The sequence below is a fragment of the Delphinus delphis genome, chromosome 16 (assembly GCF_949987515.2).
Source record: "Delphinus delphis chromosome 16, mDelDel1.2, whole genome shotgun sequence".
Lineage (NCBI taxonomy): Eukaryota > Metazoa > Chordata > Mammalia > Artiodactyla > Delphinidae > Delphinus > Delphinus delphis.
This window is the reverse complement of record NC_082698.1, coordinates 31,287,758-31,307,945: the sequence shown is the minus strand read 5'-3', so window position 1 is coordinate 31,307,945 and position 20,188 is coordinate 31,287,758. Positions and strand designations below refer to the sequence as shown.

At 44.3% G+C, this 20,188-nt stretch overlaps 1 protein-coding gene across 2 annotated transcripts in view; it reads right to left on the bottom strand.

The window, feature by feature from the left end:
* Positions 1 to 20,188, bottom strand: part of BLNK (B cell linker) — a 75,973-nt gene that overhangs the window by 31,434 nt on the left and 24,351 nt on the right. Inside the window, exons 3-6 of one of the 2 annotated variants that reach the window (XM_060034398.1) lie at positions 17,334 to 17,383; positions 6,566 to 6,606; positions 3,795 to 3,869; positions 1,889 to 2,045 (exon numbers count right to left, since the gene is read on the bottom strand). In XM_060034398.1, the coding sequence (XP_059890381.1) occupies positions 1,889 to 2,045; positions 3,795 to 3,869; positions 6,566 to 6,606; positions 17,334 to 17,383 (323 nt within the window). The remainder of the gene's footprint in view (positions 1 to 1,888; positions 2,046 to 3,794; positions 3,870 to 6,565; positions 6,607 to 17,333; positions 17,384 to 20,188) is intronic. The other variant, XM_060034399.1, reaches the window with a different exon arrangement.

The window sequence follows — 20,188 nt, the reverse complement described above, 5'->3', positions numbered from 1 at the left end:
CTCACCAGGTGTCAGGGAAGGAGTCCAGGCTCCTGCTCTCCACCCACCAGCGGCACTCCTTTGGGCTGCTGCTTCATTATGTAACCTCTCTGGGACTCACATTCCTCATTTTTAAAATGAGGATCAGAGCTATCCACCTCAGAGAGTTATCGTAGGGATTAGGGAGAAAGCAGCAAGGCAGAGCCGCTGCCTAATATACACAACTAACCTTACCTGCATAACGTGGTGGAGGGCTTAGGCAACAGGGCGTCTACCCAGTTGATCTGCGAGCACACATTCTGACTGATACACTGTAGGAAAATCTTCGCATAGGAGTAAGCTGGTGGGTTCCCCTTCCCGGAACCAGCTGAGGCGCTTACCCTGGCTTCCTGCTCCTTCCTCCTGCTACGGCCGGCCCCTACCTTGGTACAGCTGCCCCTGCCTCTGCCTGGCCCACTCCGCTCTCCTCCCGGCGCCTGCTCCAGCCCTCGGCCTGCGCTTCTGCCTCGCTGAGGGTATGTGGTTAACTTTACACTTGGTGCCTCCTTCTGGTGGCGTAGCTGCGTTCAGGTGCCAAGGCATCTACTTTACTGTGCCTATGACTGTCAGTTTGTGTAGTTTTATTGGCAGCTCTTGGAGTTTACTGAGATTTCTTAATATAAGATTTAAGCCCATCAGAAGGAGCAAAGCATAGAAGACAGGCTTCGAAGAGTATGACCTGGAATGAGCCGCGTAACCGTCCTGAATAGCGGTTTCTTGGTCTGTAAACAGGCCTGATGCAGCCCCTTCCTTCCCAGGGTTGTTGCGATGATTGAACGAGGTCACAAATTTGGTTGCGGTGTGTGGAGCAGAGTGGTAAAGAGCACGGGCTTTGGAGGCTGAAAGGCCCGACTTGCATCCCAGCTCTGCCACTTATAAACCTTGGTCCAGTGAGTTCACTCCTCTGAGCCTCACTTTCCTCCTTTGTGATTATCGAGAAGGTGAAGTAGGCCATGGCTGTAAAGCACTAAGTTGTAAACTGTAAAAAGTCGGGGAGTCTGCCTGTCCTGCTTGCTGCTTAGCATAGCTCCAGCACATAGTAGGTCCTCAACAGATGTGGCGCGAAGCAGGGGCAGTACCTGGTACCCCGTAAGGAGGAAGTTATCCTCAGGGATAAGGGACACTAAACCCTTTACACATAGGGATGCTCTGTATGACTCCTAGCCTCACGGTGATCACATGGACACACTCCCCACCTCACCTTGCTGAACTTAGTCACCTGTTAGAATGGAACACAGACTTCTTCTTGGGGGAGGGCGGGGGGGGGGGCATTAAAAGCTACACTCAGGCCTGGAGGCCACACCTAAGACTCGTCCTTTTAAACAATAAGGCTAATTCCAGGCTTAGAGGGCTTCACTCCTATCCCCTCCCCTTGCCCCTCCCCCCAATTAAAACTCCACTGTCCAGACTCAGTGTATCTGTACAGCCCGCCAGCGTGGGGCTGCGGTGGGAGGGATGGAGGAAGGAGGGGCCTTAGCAGACACTGGGATCCCTGAAGGTCATCCTGGTTCCATACAGCCATCTCAAGAGAAATTCCAGAACCTTGTACGCAGGAAGCCAGAAGAGTAGAAGGGACTAATCTTGGGTTGATTTGTCTGGGGACTATTAGGAATTGAGGTGGGGTGGGGAACCACGTCAGGATGTGCTTGTTTTATCTTTTGCCTGTTTTCAACATTCCCAGTTTAGGGAGGATACCCCCTCCCTTCCCCAAAGGGCAAACTTACCAGCGGGGCCTCCAGTGCCTGTGAGTGACCAGATGACCCACTTGGAGGTGGTGAGAGTGGGAGGTGCCCGCCATGCTGCGACCTTGGCCTGCCCCGCTCCCTGCTGCCCTGAAGGCCGAGCGCCCAAGGTCTGGGTGGGGACTCACCTACGTACTCGCCCCTGGTGAAGGGCAGGGCCCGGTGAACTATCCGAGTCTCCTGCTCGGCGGGTGGTGGCTCGTAGCTGTCGTCCCCAGCCTCCTCGGCCGGCAGCACATACATTTCCGAGTCGGAGTGCTCATCTGGGTTTTCATAATCGCTGTCCTGCAAGTACAGATACCATGCTCAGCGCCCCACGCGTGCTTAGGAGGGACGGAGGGACAAGAAAGCAAGGCTGGGAGGGGTCGGCTAACCAGGGTTAGGCAGCTGTTAGCAGCAGCCCTGGGGTTGAAGCCGGGCCTTTTGCCTCCAAAACGTATCACCTGGACTACTATCCTGGGGGAACGCATGGACTACTAACCCCAAGGGTGGCTGAATTCTGTATGTCTGCAAAGAACAGCCAGAGATAAAATATATTTTTGAGATGACAGAAAAAGGACCCAATAAAATAGAATAACCAAATAGGTTTTATTAATCATGAAGGTTGATGGTTGAGGAAAATGTAAGTTTAATAAGAGAGGGTAAGGAGAAGCTCAGGAATAGACACTTCTGAGGAGATAAGGTTTGTTTGTTTTAAACAGAGCTGGACAGTTGCAGGGACAAGGACTTCAAATTGACTCAGAGTCCATTCTCTTTCTTTTTGTTTGTTTTTTTCATATAAATTTTATTTAAGTCCATATTGAAAATACGTTGAGCCAGTCTAAAGTTCCAACAGTTCACAAGGAGGGAAGTCTTCCCAGCCACTCAGTTCCTCTCCCTAGAGGCAAACAGAGGGACTAGCTTCTTGTGCGTTTTGTTCAGAGATAGTTTATGTGTGTAGCACACATACATATACTCATGTGGAGGAAATATTTGATTCAGGACTTAAGAGGTCCTCTGACCCCTGTGCCCACTGCCCCCTCACACTGCCTGACATGATGCTCAATCCATACATGATCTTCCGATGAATCTATGATGTACCTGCCTTTTGGCCTGTCTCCTTTCCCTGGCAACTGTGTAACATTGAGGCAGGTATAGCGTTTCCTTCATTGCTGTATCCTCAGGGCCCGTGACAGGGCCAGCACATGAGAGACACTCAGGATGTTTGGAACAAATGAAGGCATCAGTGAGCGAGCGCTGTGCTTTCCTCCTCAGTCCGTAGCGAGATGCGGGAGAGGAGAGGAAGAGGGTGAAGAGTGGGATAAGGAAAGAGAAAGGAGGCTGAAAATAGAGCTTTTCCCGAGGTGGCTGGAGGAGTCGGGGGAGACAGAATAAAAGGAGGAAGGAGCCCAAAGGAGGGTGCTTGTCCTTACCCTGGCATGGGGGAGCCAGGAAGGGACAGGGAGAGGGGGGAGGTAAGAAAATTCCTGTAGGGGGGATTTTCCCAAACCCCTAGGTCAGAAATAGCAAATGGGAATATGAAATTAGGCTGAATAAAGTAATGATAATAGTAATGACTATTATTATCACTAACATTTCTATGCACTGTATACCTCATTGACCCCTCATCACAATCATATGAGATAGTTTTTTAAAAAGTCCCATTTTGCACTTGAGGAAACTGAGGCCCAGAGGAGTTGAGTAATTTAAGCCTGCGGTCTGTGCTCTGGAGAAGCCAAAGACTGTTCCCAGGCTGGAGGCCTGGGAGGTGGAGTGGGGGTGAAAGGGTGGGCCAGGGGGAGACTTAACAGGGCAAGACCCTGGCTTCCCAAGCCAGGGACTCTCTTCATCCAGGCCAAGGACCCAATTAGTGCTGCTGCAGCATCCCAGGGAGATGTCAGTATGAGCACTGAAAAGCAATTGCTTTAATAGACATTCAGAAAGTGAAAGAACCAGTGGGCAGCCAGACACATGTGCCTGAGTGGGGGACGGTTTGGGCACCCCACTTTGTTTCAGTTTTCGTGGAGCAGGGACTGGCTTCCTAGACTTAATTACCTGGAGGCTGAGGATCAGTGTGCATCCCGGGGAGGAGTCTGGAGTCCTTGCAGCCCCTCCGGCACAGCAGTCTGACTGAGAGGACCAGGTTGGCAGAGGTGGCAGAGAAGGTAGAAAAAGAGAGATCCCATGTCAGCTGTTCCTGGCAGCCGTCCTCTGACACTGGGCTGCCTACCAGACTGTGCCCCCATGAGGACCAGACTGAGACTATATATCCAGGGCCCAGCATGAGACCTGCTGCAGGGTAGGGGCACACTCAGTGTACTTGGAATGAATGAATGCGCTGAGCTGCTGCCTGGGCTCTGAAGGGACTGAGGAGGAGGGAATGGATGCTCAGGAAGTGCTGAACTGGCCCTTCATTTGGGAAGTCTTTTCTGTGGGAGATGCACCACAAGCCCCTCCTACTTCAAGCACAGTAGAATGTGTTGAATGCCTTTTCATCAAGAGAATTAAAAGGGAATCTATTCAAACTTCTGAGAGTTTAAAAAATCCCCTCCCCCCAAATTATTCTAAATTATGACAAATTACTTCTTTTGTTAATTAATTAATTCATTCATTCATTCATTCATTCAATACTTGAGGAAGTACAATACTTTGGACAGTCTAATGGGAACTTTGAAGAAGGGAATGTGTAATCAGACAAAAATCTTCTCAAATTGTCCATTCCTTCATGCATGTAATCAATATTTATTGAGCACCTACTATGTGCCAGCCATCATGCTTGACTCAGAGCACAGTCCCTGGCCTCATAGTGCTTGTATGCTAGCATGGGAGACCAACAACAAACAAATAGTGAATAATAAATAAGTAAATAATCAAACAGATAAAATAGATATGCCTGGTCATAGATGCACTGAGGGAATGATCAGGTTCCTGAGACAGAGAGCAAAGGGAAGAGGGATTCTGTCTTGGAGAGGGGTGCTGGAAAGGCCTTCCTGGTGAGAAGCAGACACTTAAGCCAAGCCTGAAGTACAAGAAGGAGCCGACCAAGTGAAGAAGGATGGGGATACCCTGGTTTCTCCTTTCTTCCGCTCTTCCTTCACCTGCCCAAGGACCATGAGTCTGAAATTGCTGAGTTAGGCAGGACCTCGACCTGCTGTAGGGACTGAGGGCAGGCCTGTGTGCCTGGGCTGGGATGAGCAACCCCTGCTGAGGGGGTGCAGGGAAGGCTAGACATGGCTGCAGGGGTCAGATTGCATCAGGTCTGGAGGCTTTAGCAACAAGCCTGGATTTCATTCTATGTACCAAGGGAATCCAATAAGGTAAAAGTTGTGAGTGAATGTTCAATCAATCCTTACTATAGCTGGTACCTTCATTTTGGTTGTTTAACTCTGGGGACACAAGTCATTCCCTCCTCTTCAGGCTGATTTTATTTTGTGTTTGCTAGGTCCCCACCTTGTCTTCTTCCAGCCAGCGAGCTCAGTTTTCTCGGTTGCCTGGGGGAGGTTGGTCCAGCGTCTTAACTTTGCTTCCGATGTGGCCCTGTGTGTGTGTGTGCCTCCAGCAGGGGGCGCAGCTGCAGTGCTTCTGAGGGATCAGTGCTGCTGGGCCCTGGGAGGCTCTCCATGTCTAGGTGACCCACAGTGAGGCCACCTCACTCCTTCTTTACAAAAATATTTTCTCTGCAGTTGAAACGGGAGGAACTTCCGTCTCCTGATACTCTGAATAAACCCCAGGTGATGTACACAGTGCAGAGCTGGGCTCAGGCTCAATTCTGGGCACTGGACAGGAGTCCTGGGTTCTCATCCTACTGGGTCACTGAGTAATTGAGAGATGGTCGGCAAGTCATTTTCAGGCTCTTGGCCTCAGTTTCCTTATGGGGTATGTGGTTGTGTGGAGGCCCTCTTGGATCCCTTCCAGATATAAAGCTCACAGACTGGAGCAGCCTAACATTCTGCATGAATCTGATATGTGAGGAATCATCATTGTACAGAAAAGTTTTTAGGATGTCTTGTCTCTATAAGATTCAGGCCCGAAGAGAAGTGGCCCCTGGGACCCTGTGGGTTGCAGAGCCATCTTGAAGAGGTTCACAATTAATTCTGACACACCACTCCAAAGTCATCATGGTCAGGGAGAGCCCTCGCCATCTGTGGCCCCCAGAGTCCGTACATATCTTCTTGGTCACAGCAAGCCCCTTGAGTTTTAAAAGTCTGCTTCTGAGATCTGAGAGCCTGGGTTTGAATTTTGGAATTGCAAGTTACTTAAACTCTCCATGTCTTGGTTTCTTCACCTGTGAAATGGGCAGGGCTGATGTCCAAACTGTTTAAGAACAAATCCAGCCCAGGTACTGACCATGACCTTAAGGAGTGTCCTGGAGACTCCCCGATGTGCCAAGCATTCACTCTTTAGTTTGTTTAGGGCTCCTGGCAGGGACCAAGCAGTGAGGGGGCACTGCGGAATTCAGGGCAGAGGCATTTGCCAACTGAGGTGGAAATATTCAAGCATTTTAACATCTGTTTTGGCTGTGCTGATGAGTACTCTGAATACCCGCAGAAAATGGGGATAAGAATGCCTACTCATAGGGCTGTCATGAGGATTACATGAGGGAATAAGTAGGAAGCTCCTAGCCTGGCACATGATGGTGCTTGCTCAAGTCAGCCGTTGTGAGGTTATTGCTGCCCTGCCTATAGGTGGCCCTTCCAGCCCAGGCATCTCCCTTCCGTGATGGGCAGCTGACCACCAGCGTGTCATTCAGAAACAAGTCTTTATAAAGGCCTCCCAGGGGCCCTGGTGGAAATGATACCCTTCTAGTCCCAGGAACAAATACTTACAAAGTCATCTGACCACTGCTCCTCTTCGTCAGCTGGCCTCTCTGAAATGGCATGTGGGAAGCAGAATGCACAAACATAAGTCTCAGCTGACCAGCTCCACCCTGTCCACAAGCACCCCGAACCTGCCTTCTCTGCCTTTGAGCCACCAGCTCCTATCTACTAGGCCTTGAACGGTTATTACAGTCATCTCATGTTCATTCCTTTCAAATCCTTTTTTTGTTTGTTTTTTTAAAGTCAGTTCTCAGAGGGAAGTTTATAGCTATACAAGCCTACCTCAAGAAACAAGAAAAATCTCAAATAAACAATCTAACCTTACACCTAAAGGAGCTAGAGAAAGAAGAACAAACAAAACCCAAAGTTAGCAGAAGGAAAGAAATCATAAAGATCAGAGCAGAAATAAATGAAATAGAAACAAAGAAAACAATAGCAAAGATCAATAAAACTAAAAGCTGGTTCTTTGAGGAGATAAACAAAATTGACAAACCATTAGCCAGATTCATCAAGAAAAAGAGGGAGAGGACTCAAATCAATAAAATTAGAAATGAAAAAGGAGAAGTTACAACAGACACCGCAGAAATACAAAGCATCCTAAGAGACTACTACAAGCAACTCTATGCCAATCAAATGGACAACCTGGAAGAAATGGACAAATTCTTAGAAAGGTATAACCTCCCAAGACTGAACCAGGAAGAAATAGAAAATATGAACAGACCAATCACAAGTAATGAAATTGAAACTGTGATTAAAAGTCTTCCCACAGGGCTTCCCTGGTGGCGCAGTGGTTGAGAGTCCGCCTGCCGAGGCAGGGGACACGGGTTCGTGCCCCGGTCCGGGAGGATCCCACATGCCGCAGAGCGGCTGGGCCCGTGAGCCATGGCCGCTAAGCCTGCGTGTCCGGAGCCTGTGTCCGCAACGGGAGAGGCCACAGCAGTGAGAGGCCTGCGTACCGCAAAAAAAAAAAAAAAAAAAAAAAAGTCTTCCCACAAACAAAAGTACAGGACCAGATGGCTTCACAGGTGAATTGTATCAAACATTTAGAAAAGAGCTAACACCCATCCTTCTCAAACTCTTCCAAAAAATTGTGGAGGAAGGAACACACCCAAACTCATTCTATGAAGCCACCATCACCCTGATACCAAAACCAGACAAAGATACTACAAAAAAAGAAAATTACAGACCAATATCACTGATGAATATAGATGCAAAAATCCTCAACAAAATACTAGCAAACAGAATCCAACAACACATTGAAAGGATCATACACCATGATCAAGTGGGATTTATCCCAGGGATGCAAGGATTCTTCAATATATGCAAATCAATCAATGTGATACACCATATTAACAAACTGAAGAATAAAAACCATATGATCATCTCAATAGATGCAGAAAAAGCTTTTGACAAAATTCAACACCGATTTATGATAAAAACTCTCCAGAAAGTGGGCATAGAGGGAACCTACTTCAACATAATAAAGGCCATATATGACAAACTCACAGCAAACATCATTCTCAATGGTGAAAAACTGAAAGCATTTCCTCTAAGATCAGGAACCAGACAAGGATGTCCACTCTCACCACTATTATTCAACATAGTTTTGGAAGTCCTAGCCACGGCAATCAGAGAAGAAAATGAAATAAAAGGAATACAAATTGGAAAAGAAGAAGTAAAACTGTCATTGTTTGCAGATGACATGATACTCTACATAGAGAATCCTAAAGATGCCACCAGAAAACTGCTAGAGCTAATCAATGAATTTGGTAAAGTGGCCCGATACAAAATTAATGCACAGAAATCTCTTGCATTCCTATACACTAATGATGAAAAATCTGAAAGAGAAATTAAGGAAACACTCCCATTTACCACTGCAACAAAAAGAATAAAATACCTAGGAATAAACCTACCTAGGCAGACAAAACACCTATATGCAGAAAACTGTAAGACACTGATGAAAGAAATTAAAGATGATACCAACAGATGGAGAGATATACCATGTTCTTGGATTGGAAGAATCAATATTGTGAAAATGACTATACTAGCCAAAGCAATCTACAGATTCAATGCAATCCCTATCAAATTACCAATGGCATTTTTACAGAACTAGAACAAAAAATCTTAAAATTTGTATGGAGACACAAAAGATCCCAAATAGCCAAAGCAGTCTTGAGGGAAAAAAATGGAGCTGGAGGAATCAGACTCCCTTACTTCAGACTATACTACAAAGCTACAGTAATCAAGACAATATGGTAGTGGCACAAAAACAGAAATACAGATCAATGGAACAGGATAGAAAGCCCAGAGATAAACCCACACACCTATGGTCAACTAATCTGTGACAAAGGAGGCAAGGATATACAATGGAGAAAAGACAGTCTCTTCAATAAGTGGTGCTGGGAAAACTGGACAGCTACATGTAAAACAATGAAATTAGAACACTCCCTAACACCATACACAAAAATAAACTCAAAATGGATTCAAGACCTAAATGTAAGATTGGGCACTATAAAACTCTCAGAGGGAAACATAGGATGAACACTCTTTGACATTAATCACAGCAAGATCTTTTTTGATCCACCTCCTAGAGTAATGGAAATAAAAACAAAAATAAACAAATGGGACCTAATGAAACTTAAAAGCTTTTGCACAACAAAGGAAACTATAAACAAGACGAAAAGACAACCCTCAGAATGGGAGAAAATATTTGGAAATGAATCAACAGACAAACAATTAGTCTCCAAAATATATAAACAGCTCATGCAACTCAATACTAAAAAAACAAACAACCCAATTCAAAAACAGGCAGAAGACCTAAATAGACAGTTCTCCAAAGAAGACATACAGATGGCCAAGAAGCACATGAAAAGCTGCTCAACATCACTAATTATTAGAGAAATGCAAATCAGAACTACAATGAGGTATCACCTCACACCAGTTAGAATGGGCATCATCAGAAAATCTACATACAACAAATGCTGGAGAGGGTGTGGAGAAAAGGGAACCCTCTTTCATGTTTGGTGGGAATGTAAATTGATACAGCCACTATGGAGAACAGTACGGAGGCTCCTTAAAGAACTAAAAATAGAACTACCATATGACCCAGCAATTCCACTACTGGGCATATACCCAGAGAAAACCATAATTCAAAAAGACACATGCACCCCAATGTTCATTGCAGCACTATCAACAATAGCCAGGTCATGGAAGCAACCTAAATGCCCATCAACAGACGAATGGATAAAGAAGATGTGGTACATATATACAATGGAATATCACTCAGCCATGAAAAGGAACGACATTGGGTCATTTGTTGAGACATGGATGGGTCTACAGACTGTCATACAGAGTGAAGTAAGTCAGAAAGAGAAAAACAAGTATCGTATATTAACGCATATATGTGGAACCTAGAAAATGGTACAGATGAACCGGTTTGCAGAGCAGAAATTGAGACACAGATGTAGAGAACAAATGTATGGACACCAAGGGGGGAAAGTGGTGGGGGTGGTGTGGTGGTGTGATGAATTGGGAGATTGGGATTGACATGTATACACTGATGTATGTAAAATGGTTGACTAATAAGAAAAAGAATTTTGAAAAAAATAATATAAAATAAAATTAAGTCAGTTCTCAATGTGTTAAGAAAAGTCTCACTGGGGCAGAGAAATGGTGCATCTGACCCTTATATGTCTTTGTCAAGGGACGTTTTTGGGACCTGGGAGTAGCAATCCATACTGCTTCCAAGGATTTCTTTGAGTCAATATGTGGATGGTGTAATAGGAAGAGCCCTGGACAGGGAGTCAGATAGACCTAAATTCTCATCCAGGATCTGTTTCTAACTAGTTGGAGAGTAGGCAAGAATATCTAACATCGCTTGGCCTCAATTTTCCAGATCTATAAAATAAAATTCCAGATCTCTAAAAGAGAGTAACTTCTATGATTCTCTGTGGCTCAATTATTGTTGACTTTCTTATAAAAAAAATTTTTTTCTGGTGCTTTACTCCATGCCAGGCAATATTATCAGAGCTTTGTACTCACTTAGCTCTCTCAAAAATCTTATGAGGAAACTGAGGACTAGAGAAAATAGATCATTTGCCGAAGGTCATATAGTAAATGGTAAAACCAAGGGTTGAGCCCTGGAAGTTGATTGACTTCCAAGTGCATGCTCTGAACCCCAGCGTCATGCTGCCTCATTGTCCTTGGGCTCCAGGGCGCAGGCACTGTCTTAGGCTCCACAGGGTGTATAAAGATGGATGTGACAGGTCTTAAGTAGCTTATGATCTTGAAGGATAAAATAGGTCTGGATTATGACAGTCAAGGAGACTATTAGACCCCTTTCCCACCAAAACACGTTTAGAGTATGAGAAGCTTAGTGTCAATCCCATCACATAAACTGACCTCAGAGTCTAAATACAATTCACTCAATGAGACACAGGTTCAGATGGCAGAGTGGCTCTGAGGACTGCACCGTAAAGCATCCCATCTTCCCTCCCACCCCACTAAGCAGCCATGGCTAGAAGGCCTGGTGGATGGTCCCTGAATCCCCCAGAACTTCAGTGGAAGCTTTTCTTGCCATTTCTATCCCCTGCCACAGCAGACCACTGACTCCAGAACCAAGGGGAGTCCACAGAGGCACAAGGAAAAGAATTATGGAGCTGAAGCGCGGCCAGAAGGAAGTCTTTGGATCAAGGTGGCCGGGTTTTAAGCAGTGGTATCAACAGCGCCCTCTCTCAGGAAAAACGTGATAGGCTCTAAGAAGGAGCTTCATTCTACAAGTCAAACGTGAGTAAAACCTTGACATTAAGAGAAAATAATTCTTATGAAATTATTCTCTGGGTTGACTTATACCAAATTATAGTGTATCCTGATCATTAGGTTTGCCAAGAAACTCTAGAAGAATAGGTGAACGAGTCCTCTTCCCAATACGCCAATACTGGAACAGTGGGGGAAGAAATTTCTAATACCTTAAGTTTGGGGATAACTGAAGGTCAAAACGTAAGGCAGCAAGATGTTTTTGTTTCAATCATTTACAATAGAAACCTTTATAAAATGCTTTTATGAGACACACTTCCCTGCCTTGGTTCACTCCTGTTCTCAGTCAGGCAGGGTCCACTTTCTGATTAGCTACTGGCGAAAGCAGTTGCAGCCACCATCTAACTAGTTTTCCTGTCTCCATTATCCTTCCTCTTCAATTCATCCTTCCGACCGTTTCTGGCTATTTTCTTAAAATAAAGGTTGGATCATGCTGTTCCTTTCCTCAAGAATCATCAGTGGCTCCCTATGGAATAAAGTCAAGCTTCTGTATCAACACATTCAAACGCCTGAACCTGCTGTCCCTCCATCGGCTCCTCTTGCAGCCGGATCGTCCTTGTTCACGTCTAGTAATACCAGACAGCTGGTTCCTCCAGCCTGCACTTTTGATAGTTCTCTGCTCCGCTAGCGCCGCTCCCCCAGCCCATCTTCCTTCTTCCATGGAAATCCCTGTCATCCCTCCTCCATAAGGTCTTCCCCAGTCCCTCTGCTCATAACCCATCAACTTCTTCCTCTGAGCCCTCGTAGATGCTGCTGGTCCCTTGTAGCATGTACTTCATTCTGCCCTGTGCTATGACTAAGTTGTTTGTGTCTCACTGTACCGAAAAGCAAGACCTATTTAATTTATCTTTGGGTCTGGATGGCATTTTGCATTTGTAGTTCCGCATTAATAAAAGCATAAACTGATAAATGTGTTGAATGGGTGACAATGAGGAAAATAATAATAGATTCCATCATTGAATATCTCCTATGTGCTGGGTGCTAGGGGAAGTGTTATAAGTGTATTTCTTCATTTATCCTCAAAGCAGTACTGTGTGGTAGGTGCCATTATTATCTCTGTTTTACAATCGAGGAAACTGGGGCTAAGGCACGTGTGTCTGAGGCACATGGCTGGTGAGTATGGGGGCTGGATTGGAGGCCAGGCTGTGTTGGCTCCTGCAGCTGAAATCTCATGTGAGCCACCTGGCCCTCCACTGAGCATTCAGATAAACCCAAGGAGAAACAGAAAGCTCTGCTTCTATGGTGGGCATTTACCCAGCAATCCCTGTCTAAGTATCTTTCTTTGCCCTGAGGTCTCCCCGCTTTATCATTGCTCCGATCTCTTCCCTGAACCTTATCAGTGGTGGGAGGAGAAGGTGGACCTCCTGGGGACATGACAACAGCCCCTGGCTGTCAGGGCCCTAGGGTACAAGGAGAGAGGCCTTGTTCAGTTCTGACCTCTCAGGGGCTTGCAGAGTGATGAGTGGGGCTTCTGCAGTGACCCCAGAAGACTCTGGGGGCACCAAGACTGATCTCCCCTCCCCACCCTCCCTCTCCAGCCAGACCTTAGACTCAAAGATAGAGGAGGCTGTTCAACTCTGAAAGTTCAACAAGCAGGTGTTAATGTCAGAGGCTCTGGGGCTTTCAGAATAGTAAATAAGAAATGCCCCAGAAAAGTGTAGCCATCCCAGCTTGGGTCAAAGGGAGGAAAAATGGAAGCCTGGGGTGGGTCTTCTTTTTAGTGGCTGCAGTAACCTTGGACAGGTTACTTAATGTTCCTGAAACACATTTTCCTCATTTGTGAAACTGAGAAAGTCATTTCTATATAATGTGCTAATGAGAGATTAAATGAGCTAATGTCTGTAAAGAGCTTAGCATAATGCCCAGGACAGAGTAAACACCCAATATGTTTTGGATATCTTCCTTTCCCACAACAATGCCAGCTGCGCAGGAGTAATACAGTTTGCTCAGTGGACCGTGAGCTCCCTGTGAGCAATGTTCCCTCCTCAGAGACCAAGCAGGGTTGTGAGGTCTGAAGTGAAAGCAACAGGCTGCACACTGGCCTGACCTGCATCTGTAGGAGGTCCAGGCCTCCATTCTTTGTATAATTCAAGCTTTGTCCTTACACACTCCACTAGAGGGACTGTGGTTACTCTTTTGCTGACCTCTGGGGGGCGCTGGCTCTTTCTATCCTCTGCTCTCTGAAGGTCAGCATCACCAAGGTCAACACACTCTCCAACTTGGCTTAAAGGGTTTGGGAAGCCATTTGCTTCCGGAACTGGAAAGAGGACATAATTCCAGTATCCAGCTGAAACAGGTGGGGCTGTTTCAGAAGCCTTGGGTGGATCAACTCTGCACAGACCTCCAGGGAGCACTCGATAGGCTTCCTGGGCTCAGGAGGTCTGGTGGGCTAAGGTCTCCAAGCACTGGGGCCTCCAAGATCCTTGAAGATGCTATAGGTTCAGGAGGAACTGTCAGGGTTGGTTTCTGAGGCCCCAGGCTTGCAGCTGCGCAGGGACCCCAAGGCTCAGGGAAAGTAGCTGGAAATGCTCCTGGGACATGAGTTGGGGGGGGCAGGGATTGGCAAAGGGGGTACTAACTGCAGGTGACGATGGTGGTTTTGCCAAAAGGACCTTTTCCAGGGATTGAGTGTAAGAGCAGGGAGATTAAGCAAGGCCGTATTGGTCTGGTGAAACAATAGGATGAATTTTAGAGATTCTGGAACTTCAACAGATTTGTCTCTCAGTTCAGGAGAATCAATATAAGAACAGAGTTGGTGGTTTATAGCAGGGTTTGTCAAATTTAATATACATTCAAATCCTCTGGAGTTCTTCTTAAAATGCAAATTCTGATCCAGTAGTTCTAGGGTGGAGCAGAGGTTTTGCATTTCTAACAAGCTCCCAGGTGATGCTGTTGCTGCCAGGCTAGGAATTACACTTTGAGTAGCAAAGACTTAGAAGACATGACTGGGCCAGGTTTCTGTGTTCCAAGAGAGATTAAGTACAAATGTACTGATATCAAGACTATTTGGGGGGTTTCAGGGAGGAGAGCAGGTGTCTGAGGTCAAGAAACGCAACTTCTGAGCATCAAGGAGATTGGAAGAGGCAAAGTTCTAAAGCCAGGGAACGTTAGGAGAGACTTGCTTCATCACTGGGCCCTGGGCTCCCAGGACTTGTGTTTCTGCCAGAGTGTTGAGTATTTGCTTTGGCGGGAACCTAACAGGTCTTCTGGTTCAGCCCTGCATGATCTAGAAAAGGAGAAAAGAGCGAGTTGTCCAAAGTTACACAGCCATTTAGTGGCTAGGCATTGAAGGACCTTGTATGCAGGCTCGGTAGTTTGCAGTTCTTCTTGTTGATGATGGAGAGCCATGAAAATATTTAAGCAAAGGTATTTCAGAACAGTTCTCTGGTGGAGGTTGAGAGCACCCCGTGGAATTAGGAATTCAGGAGACTACTTAGAGGCTTTTGTTCTAGGACAAGCAAGAGATGACCAGGGTCTGAGCTGTAGCCATGTACATAGAGAGGGGCAAAAATATTTGAGAGACACTTAAAAGAGAGAATAAGTTTTAGAGATTAATTTTTTTTTGTAGAGTTTGAAGGAAGAGGAGGAATCAAGGATGATCTCCAGTGTGTGTGGGTTAGGCCAAAGGGTGAATAAATCATGAATCTCCCTGTCTTCCGCCCAAGTAAAAAGTAGAGGAAAAGAAGGGGCCCGGGTGAGGGCATGAGCAAGGAGACAGTTGAGTATGAGGAGGCCAGACATCCATCCTGAAGTCAGATAGATCGAATTGCCTCTGAGCACCTAATGTTTGTATCCAGCATCTCCAGTGCTGCTGGGTCATCTACAAAGTGACAAACGTTCCTCCTAACTCCCCAGGATCCAAATTGAATGTCACCGTCTCAGAGAGACCTTCCCTGACTGCTTACATTGTTCCCTTACCCCATACTGATTCCCTATCACTGCATCTGCCATGTTCCTTCACAGCAGTTACCATGTTTGGGAATTTGTATTTACCTGTTTATGTTCTGATTTATTATGTGACTCCCCACTAGTCATTAGGCACTTTAAGGTTGAAGACTATATTTTGTTCCTTATTATATATCTAGCACAGTGAGTGTCAGACAGGACACTCGTGTAATATTTGTTGAGTGAATCAAAGACTGTGTGGTATGGCTGAAGCACCTGGAGATGTTTATTCTAGAGAAGAAGCCATTCGAAGGACCTCACTTCTTAATTCTATCCTTGAAGTTTCACAGAACATCTCTGTTTCCCCTTTTTTTAATATTTAAAAACTTGCACTGTGTGGCCACCCGGAGAGACTTAGGAAGACACAGGAAATGGATCACATCTTCATCACTCCAGGGTTGTCTCTCCGTGACTGGACAAGACAGGCTTGGGAGGTCATCACGGGAGGTGTCCGAGTGGAAAGTGGGCCTTGTGTGTGGTACATGGGGGGGGGGTATCTTTAAGCACTGGATTGGATGTTAGATTATATGACCTCTGGGGTCCCTTTAAAACCTGAGACTCCATGATTCCATATTTTCCGATCAAACCTTTGGGTACCTAACAGGTTCAGTCTGCTTTGATTTCTTTTCTTTTTTAGAACTTGGAGGGAAAATGTATTTGTTCTCTTTAACTTTTCTTTTTTTTTTTTGGCTGTACCGCTCGGCTTGTGGGGTATTAGTTCCCCAACCAGGGATTGAACCCGGGCCCTCCGCCAGGAAATTCCCTCGTTTGCTTTTGATTAAGTAGATTTTAGACAAGATTGGGTGTGTTCAGGGTGGTATGGCCATAGACAAATTAGGTAGATTTTAAAAGTCAGGACGGGGTGTTTATTCTTTAGCTCCAAATTGCAGAGGAATCCCCTAATCAACTGTCTAGGCTTGCTGACTGATTGGCAATGTGAGGTCAATAAATATTGTGTGACCTACTGAGTTCTGGAAAGTGACCAATGGGTCAGTCACCAGACTTGGTATGCTGGTCAGCATTTCTGAATGTGATAAGATTTCATCAGTGCCCAAGGGGAACTCAACTACCTGATTTAATGCTATCTTGATCAGTGGCAGAAAAAAATAAAATAAAATAGTAATCATCCTTTAAGGGTGTGATTTGGTTTTAGCTGTTGCCCTATAGAGGAAGAGTCTTCATCAATGTCTGTAGCCTTGTGGTTTTCACTGAGGGCTGTATAGATCTGTCCATATCCAGGACATTTTTATATTTAAGCCAGTAGAAAGAGATTTTAGACTTATCCTCCCAATGCATCTGTTCTAGAAAAGGAAAGTGTGGTGGATAGTTTACTTAGCTTACTGCTGCCATAAACACTACTAACCTCAAGAGTAACTCCTCTTCCCTGACGAAGTTGATCTTAGGTGGAATGGGGTTGCAGGGCTAAAACTTGGAGAGCACTGAGTAACTATGTGCTATCAGTAATTTATTCCATACCCCTCCCCCCCACCTCACTGACCCTCAAATATCTTTTTAACAATTCTTTGTCTAGGAAGCCTTCCATTCCCCACTTCCTGCACATTCTCCACCTCAGATTAGATTAGGTACTGTTGCTGTGTACTTCCATAGAACTTTGTGCTTCCCCATCACGCTGAATTGTAATTGCTTTTAATATCATTTATCTTCCCTTCTAGACTATAAATTCTGTGAATATGGAGATTATATCTATTTTATTTTCACTGTATTTCTACTAAAGCCTTGTATGTGCCTGGCACATGGAAGTTGCTTAGTACATATTTGATAAATAGGTGAGTGGATGTATGTATGTATGTATGTATGGATGGATGGATGGATGGATGGATGGATTGAAGGATTACTACCTCCCCGCTACAGTCAAATGCCTAATAGATTTGGTCATTCTTAAAATTAGGATGGGCTCCTTTTGTTTTCAAATGAGGAGAACAGTGTTCCCTTTTCAAGAAGTAACTGTGAACGTTAGAGTAGTCAAGAGTCCAAGTATCTTAGAAATAACTCTTACCTGAGGCATAGTCCCTTCGCGGAACACTTGGAGGTGCTTTGACTTTCAGCCTGTAAATAACAAATTAGACAACTGGTCAGTGAGTAGGACAACTGTTGTCAAGGTCCATGATATAAGCATGTTTACAGATAATGGATAGATAACTAATAGAATAATAGCTTCTTTTGGACTCATCACATTGAAAGACTAAATGTACTGTAAACATAGCGAAGCCATTAGTGAGCGGTTTCCCACCTCTCCCCATCTCCCCGGTGTGGCTGTGACTCGACAAAAGTGAAGTTGGGAGGTGAAAGGGCTCCGAGAGGCCAGAATACATGTAAGTGCTGAGTTCAGAGGTCCAAGGAAGGTAAATATTGATTGGTTGATAGGAAGGGAAGAGAAGATGAACTCTATTTTAACAAATAATTTAATAAACGCTTTAAATAATAGTAAAAAAATTAGCTATAATCAACAGTTTAGCTGTAGGTGGGACTGAAATTATTTTTGTACTATTGAAAAAATGCCAAATAAGTGAGCAGTGAGTGTCTCCAGGTTGGGGATTGTGATATTTAGATTAGAAGTTGAACTGTTTCAAGCACTCTCAAAACTGCTATCTTTATGCACATATAAAATGTTCTGAATATGCACAATGCTTCCCCACTCATTAAAAGGAGAAAACTAAAATTACATTTCAAAAATGTATCCCAGTTTTTAGGCTTTTTACAAGTTCTGACAACACTTTCTCTTTCATTATTTGAAATGTGTAAGGTTTATAGTAAATTATTATTTTTAATAATAGTTACCCATTTTATTTAAGAATGATTTGCTTAGTGAAATTTAAAATATATATAAATAAACCTATATAAAACTCAGTAGCCTTCATATACTAAAATATCACATCTCTTTATATAAGCAGTGTATAAGGTAACCATTACATAAAAAACATTATTTCATTTTTGGGGGAAAAAAGCGGTACAGAAAATCACGTTTGATTACAAAAAACAAGCCTTATAAACCAGAACTGTAATGTTGCAAAACTAACAATATTTATATTTGCCTAGAAATTCTGCTTTTTGTTTCACCAAAGGCTCTCCTGTTTGTTATTTCATTTAATTCTCAGCAAGCCAGCAGGGCGAGCTGGGAAGACATTGTCATTAGACCTATGATGAGGTCCAGAGAGAGATTGTCCGAGGTGATGAAGGGAAGAAAAACAAAAACAAAAGTGTATCTGGTGCGAGATCTGTTCATGGAACATTAAGATTTCAAAAAACACAAACCAACTATTACTTTTTATTGCCTTCCTTTCAAAAAAGAAAAGAAAGGGTATTTTAATACCCCCAAATGTGTGAAGGTCATCATCTCAGAATAAATGACAGATTCAAGAGATTACTGTTGTTCACTGAACACCGACCAGGAATAAGAGGTGTGGTTTGGGCCTCACTGAGCAGCCAGCAGCTGCATGCCAACCCCCAACACTTCAAGGTCCTTATTTTCTCGTTTGACCATGAACCAGTGACAACTCTGTTCTGCTCTTCTGTTAGGAAACCAGTGTGCTCAACTGTGCTTCCTCCTTTCAAGGTGGCACCTGTTACTTGGTTACGAGTGAGAGCTTAACTTCGGGGCACTTAGACCCAAAGGGCCATTGACTTCACCCAGGGTAATGACTATGGCAGCCATATTTCCCAAGCTGAGAAGAAAACATGGTTTGTCAAGTAAAAGTGCATTTAGGGACAATGGGCAGAATGACGTAGAAATTATATGGAAAACTTTGAGCTCCATGGCTTCTGTTAAGTATGACTTGCCATGGAATAAAGAGACATTTTATACAAAGACTTCATAGTATTGAGAGAATTGGTGTATTGTAAAATTGGCAACTGTGGGATAATTAATCTAGAATTGCTAGTAATTGAAACAATGACTAGCAGGGTTCTCTCATTTCAGTGAGATTCTATATATATCAGAAATAAGAAATGAAAATAATCACACACCTCTCCCCATCTAGGACAGAACATGAAGACAAATTCTTCTCCTGTATGAGGTGACAACTGCCCCACAAGCAGAAGACCATTTTAACTATTTTATGGTGATCAGTTATACATATTGAAACTCGTTTACATTTTATAGCCTAAAAACACCACAAAAAGTGATTTCTTACTCTTTTTTTTTAAATTTTATTTATTTTTTGGCTGCATTGGGTCTTCGTTGCTGCGTGCGGGCTTTCTCTAGTTGTGGCGAACGGGGGCTACTCTTCTTTGCTGTACGCAGGCTTCTCATTGTGGTGGTTGCGAAACAGACTCTAGGCACGCAGGCTTCAGTAATTGCAACACACGGGCTTCAGTAGCTGCAGCACGCAGGCTCTAGGGCACAGGCTCAGTAGTTGTGTGGCGCATGGGCTTAGTTGCTCTGCGGCATGTGGGATCTTCCCAGACCAGGGCTCGAACTCGTTTCCCCTGCATTGGCAGGCAGATTCTTAACCACTGCTCCACTAGGGAAGTCCCTGATTTCTTACTCTTAAGTTTAGCAAAGACCAAAAAAGAAAAAAAAAAGATACTCTGTTCTGAAGGCACAAGGAAATGAACTCTTATCCACTATTGGTGGTACAAAATTTTTGGACAGCAATTTGGCAATATCAAGCAAAATTTCAAGGGCACAAATCCTTCTACCCAGAAACTAGAAATTTCAGTTCAGGAATTTAACTTTCTGGTACATTCAAAGTCTGCAAAGGATATTTATTAAAGTATTATTTGTGACAGGTAAACTAAAAGAAATGGCCACAAAATTTTGATAGATATTATCAAATTGGCCCCCAAAATGTATGTTTAAACTCCTACTCCCACTTTAAAAAATGTCCATCAATATGTAGCTGGTTAAATTAA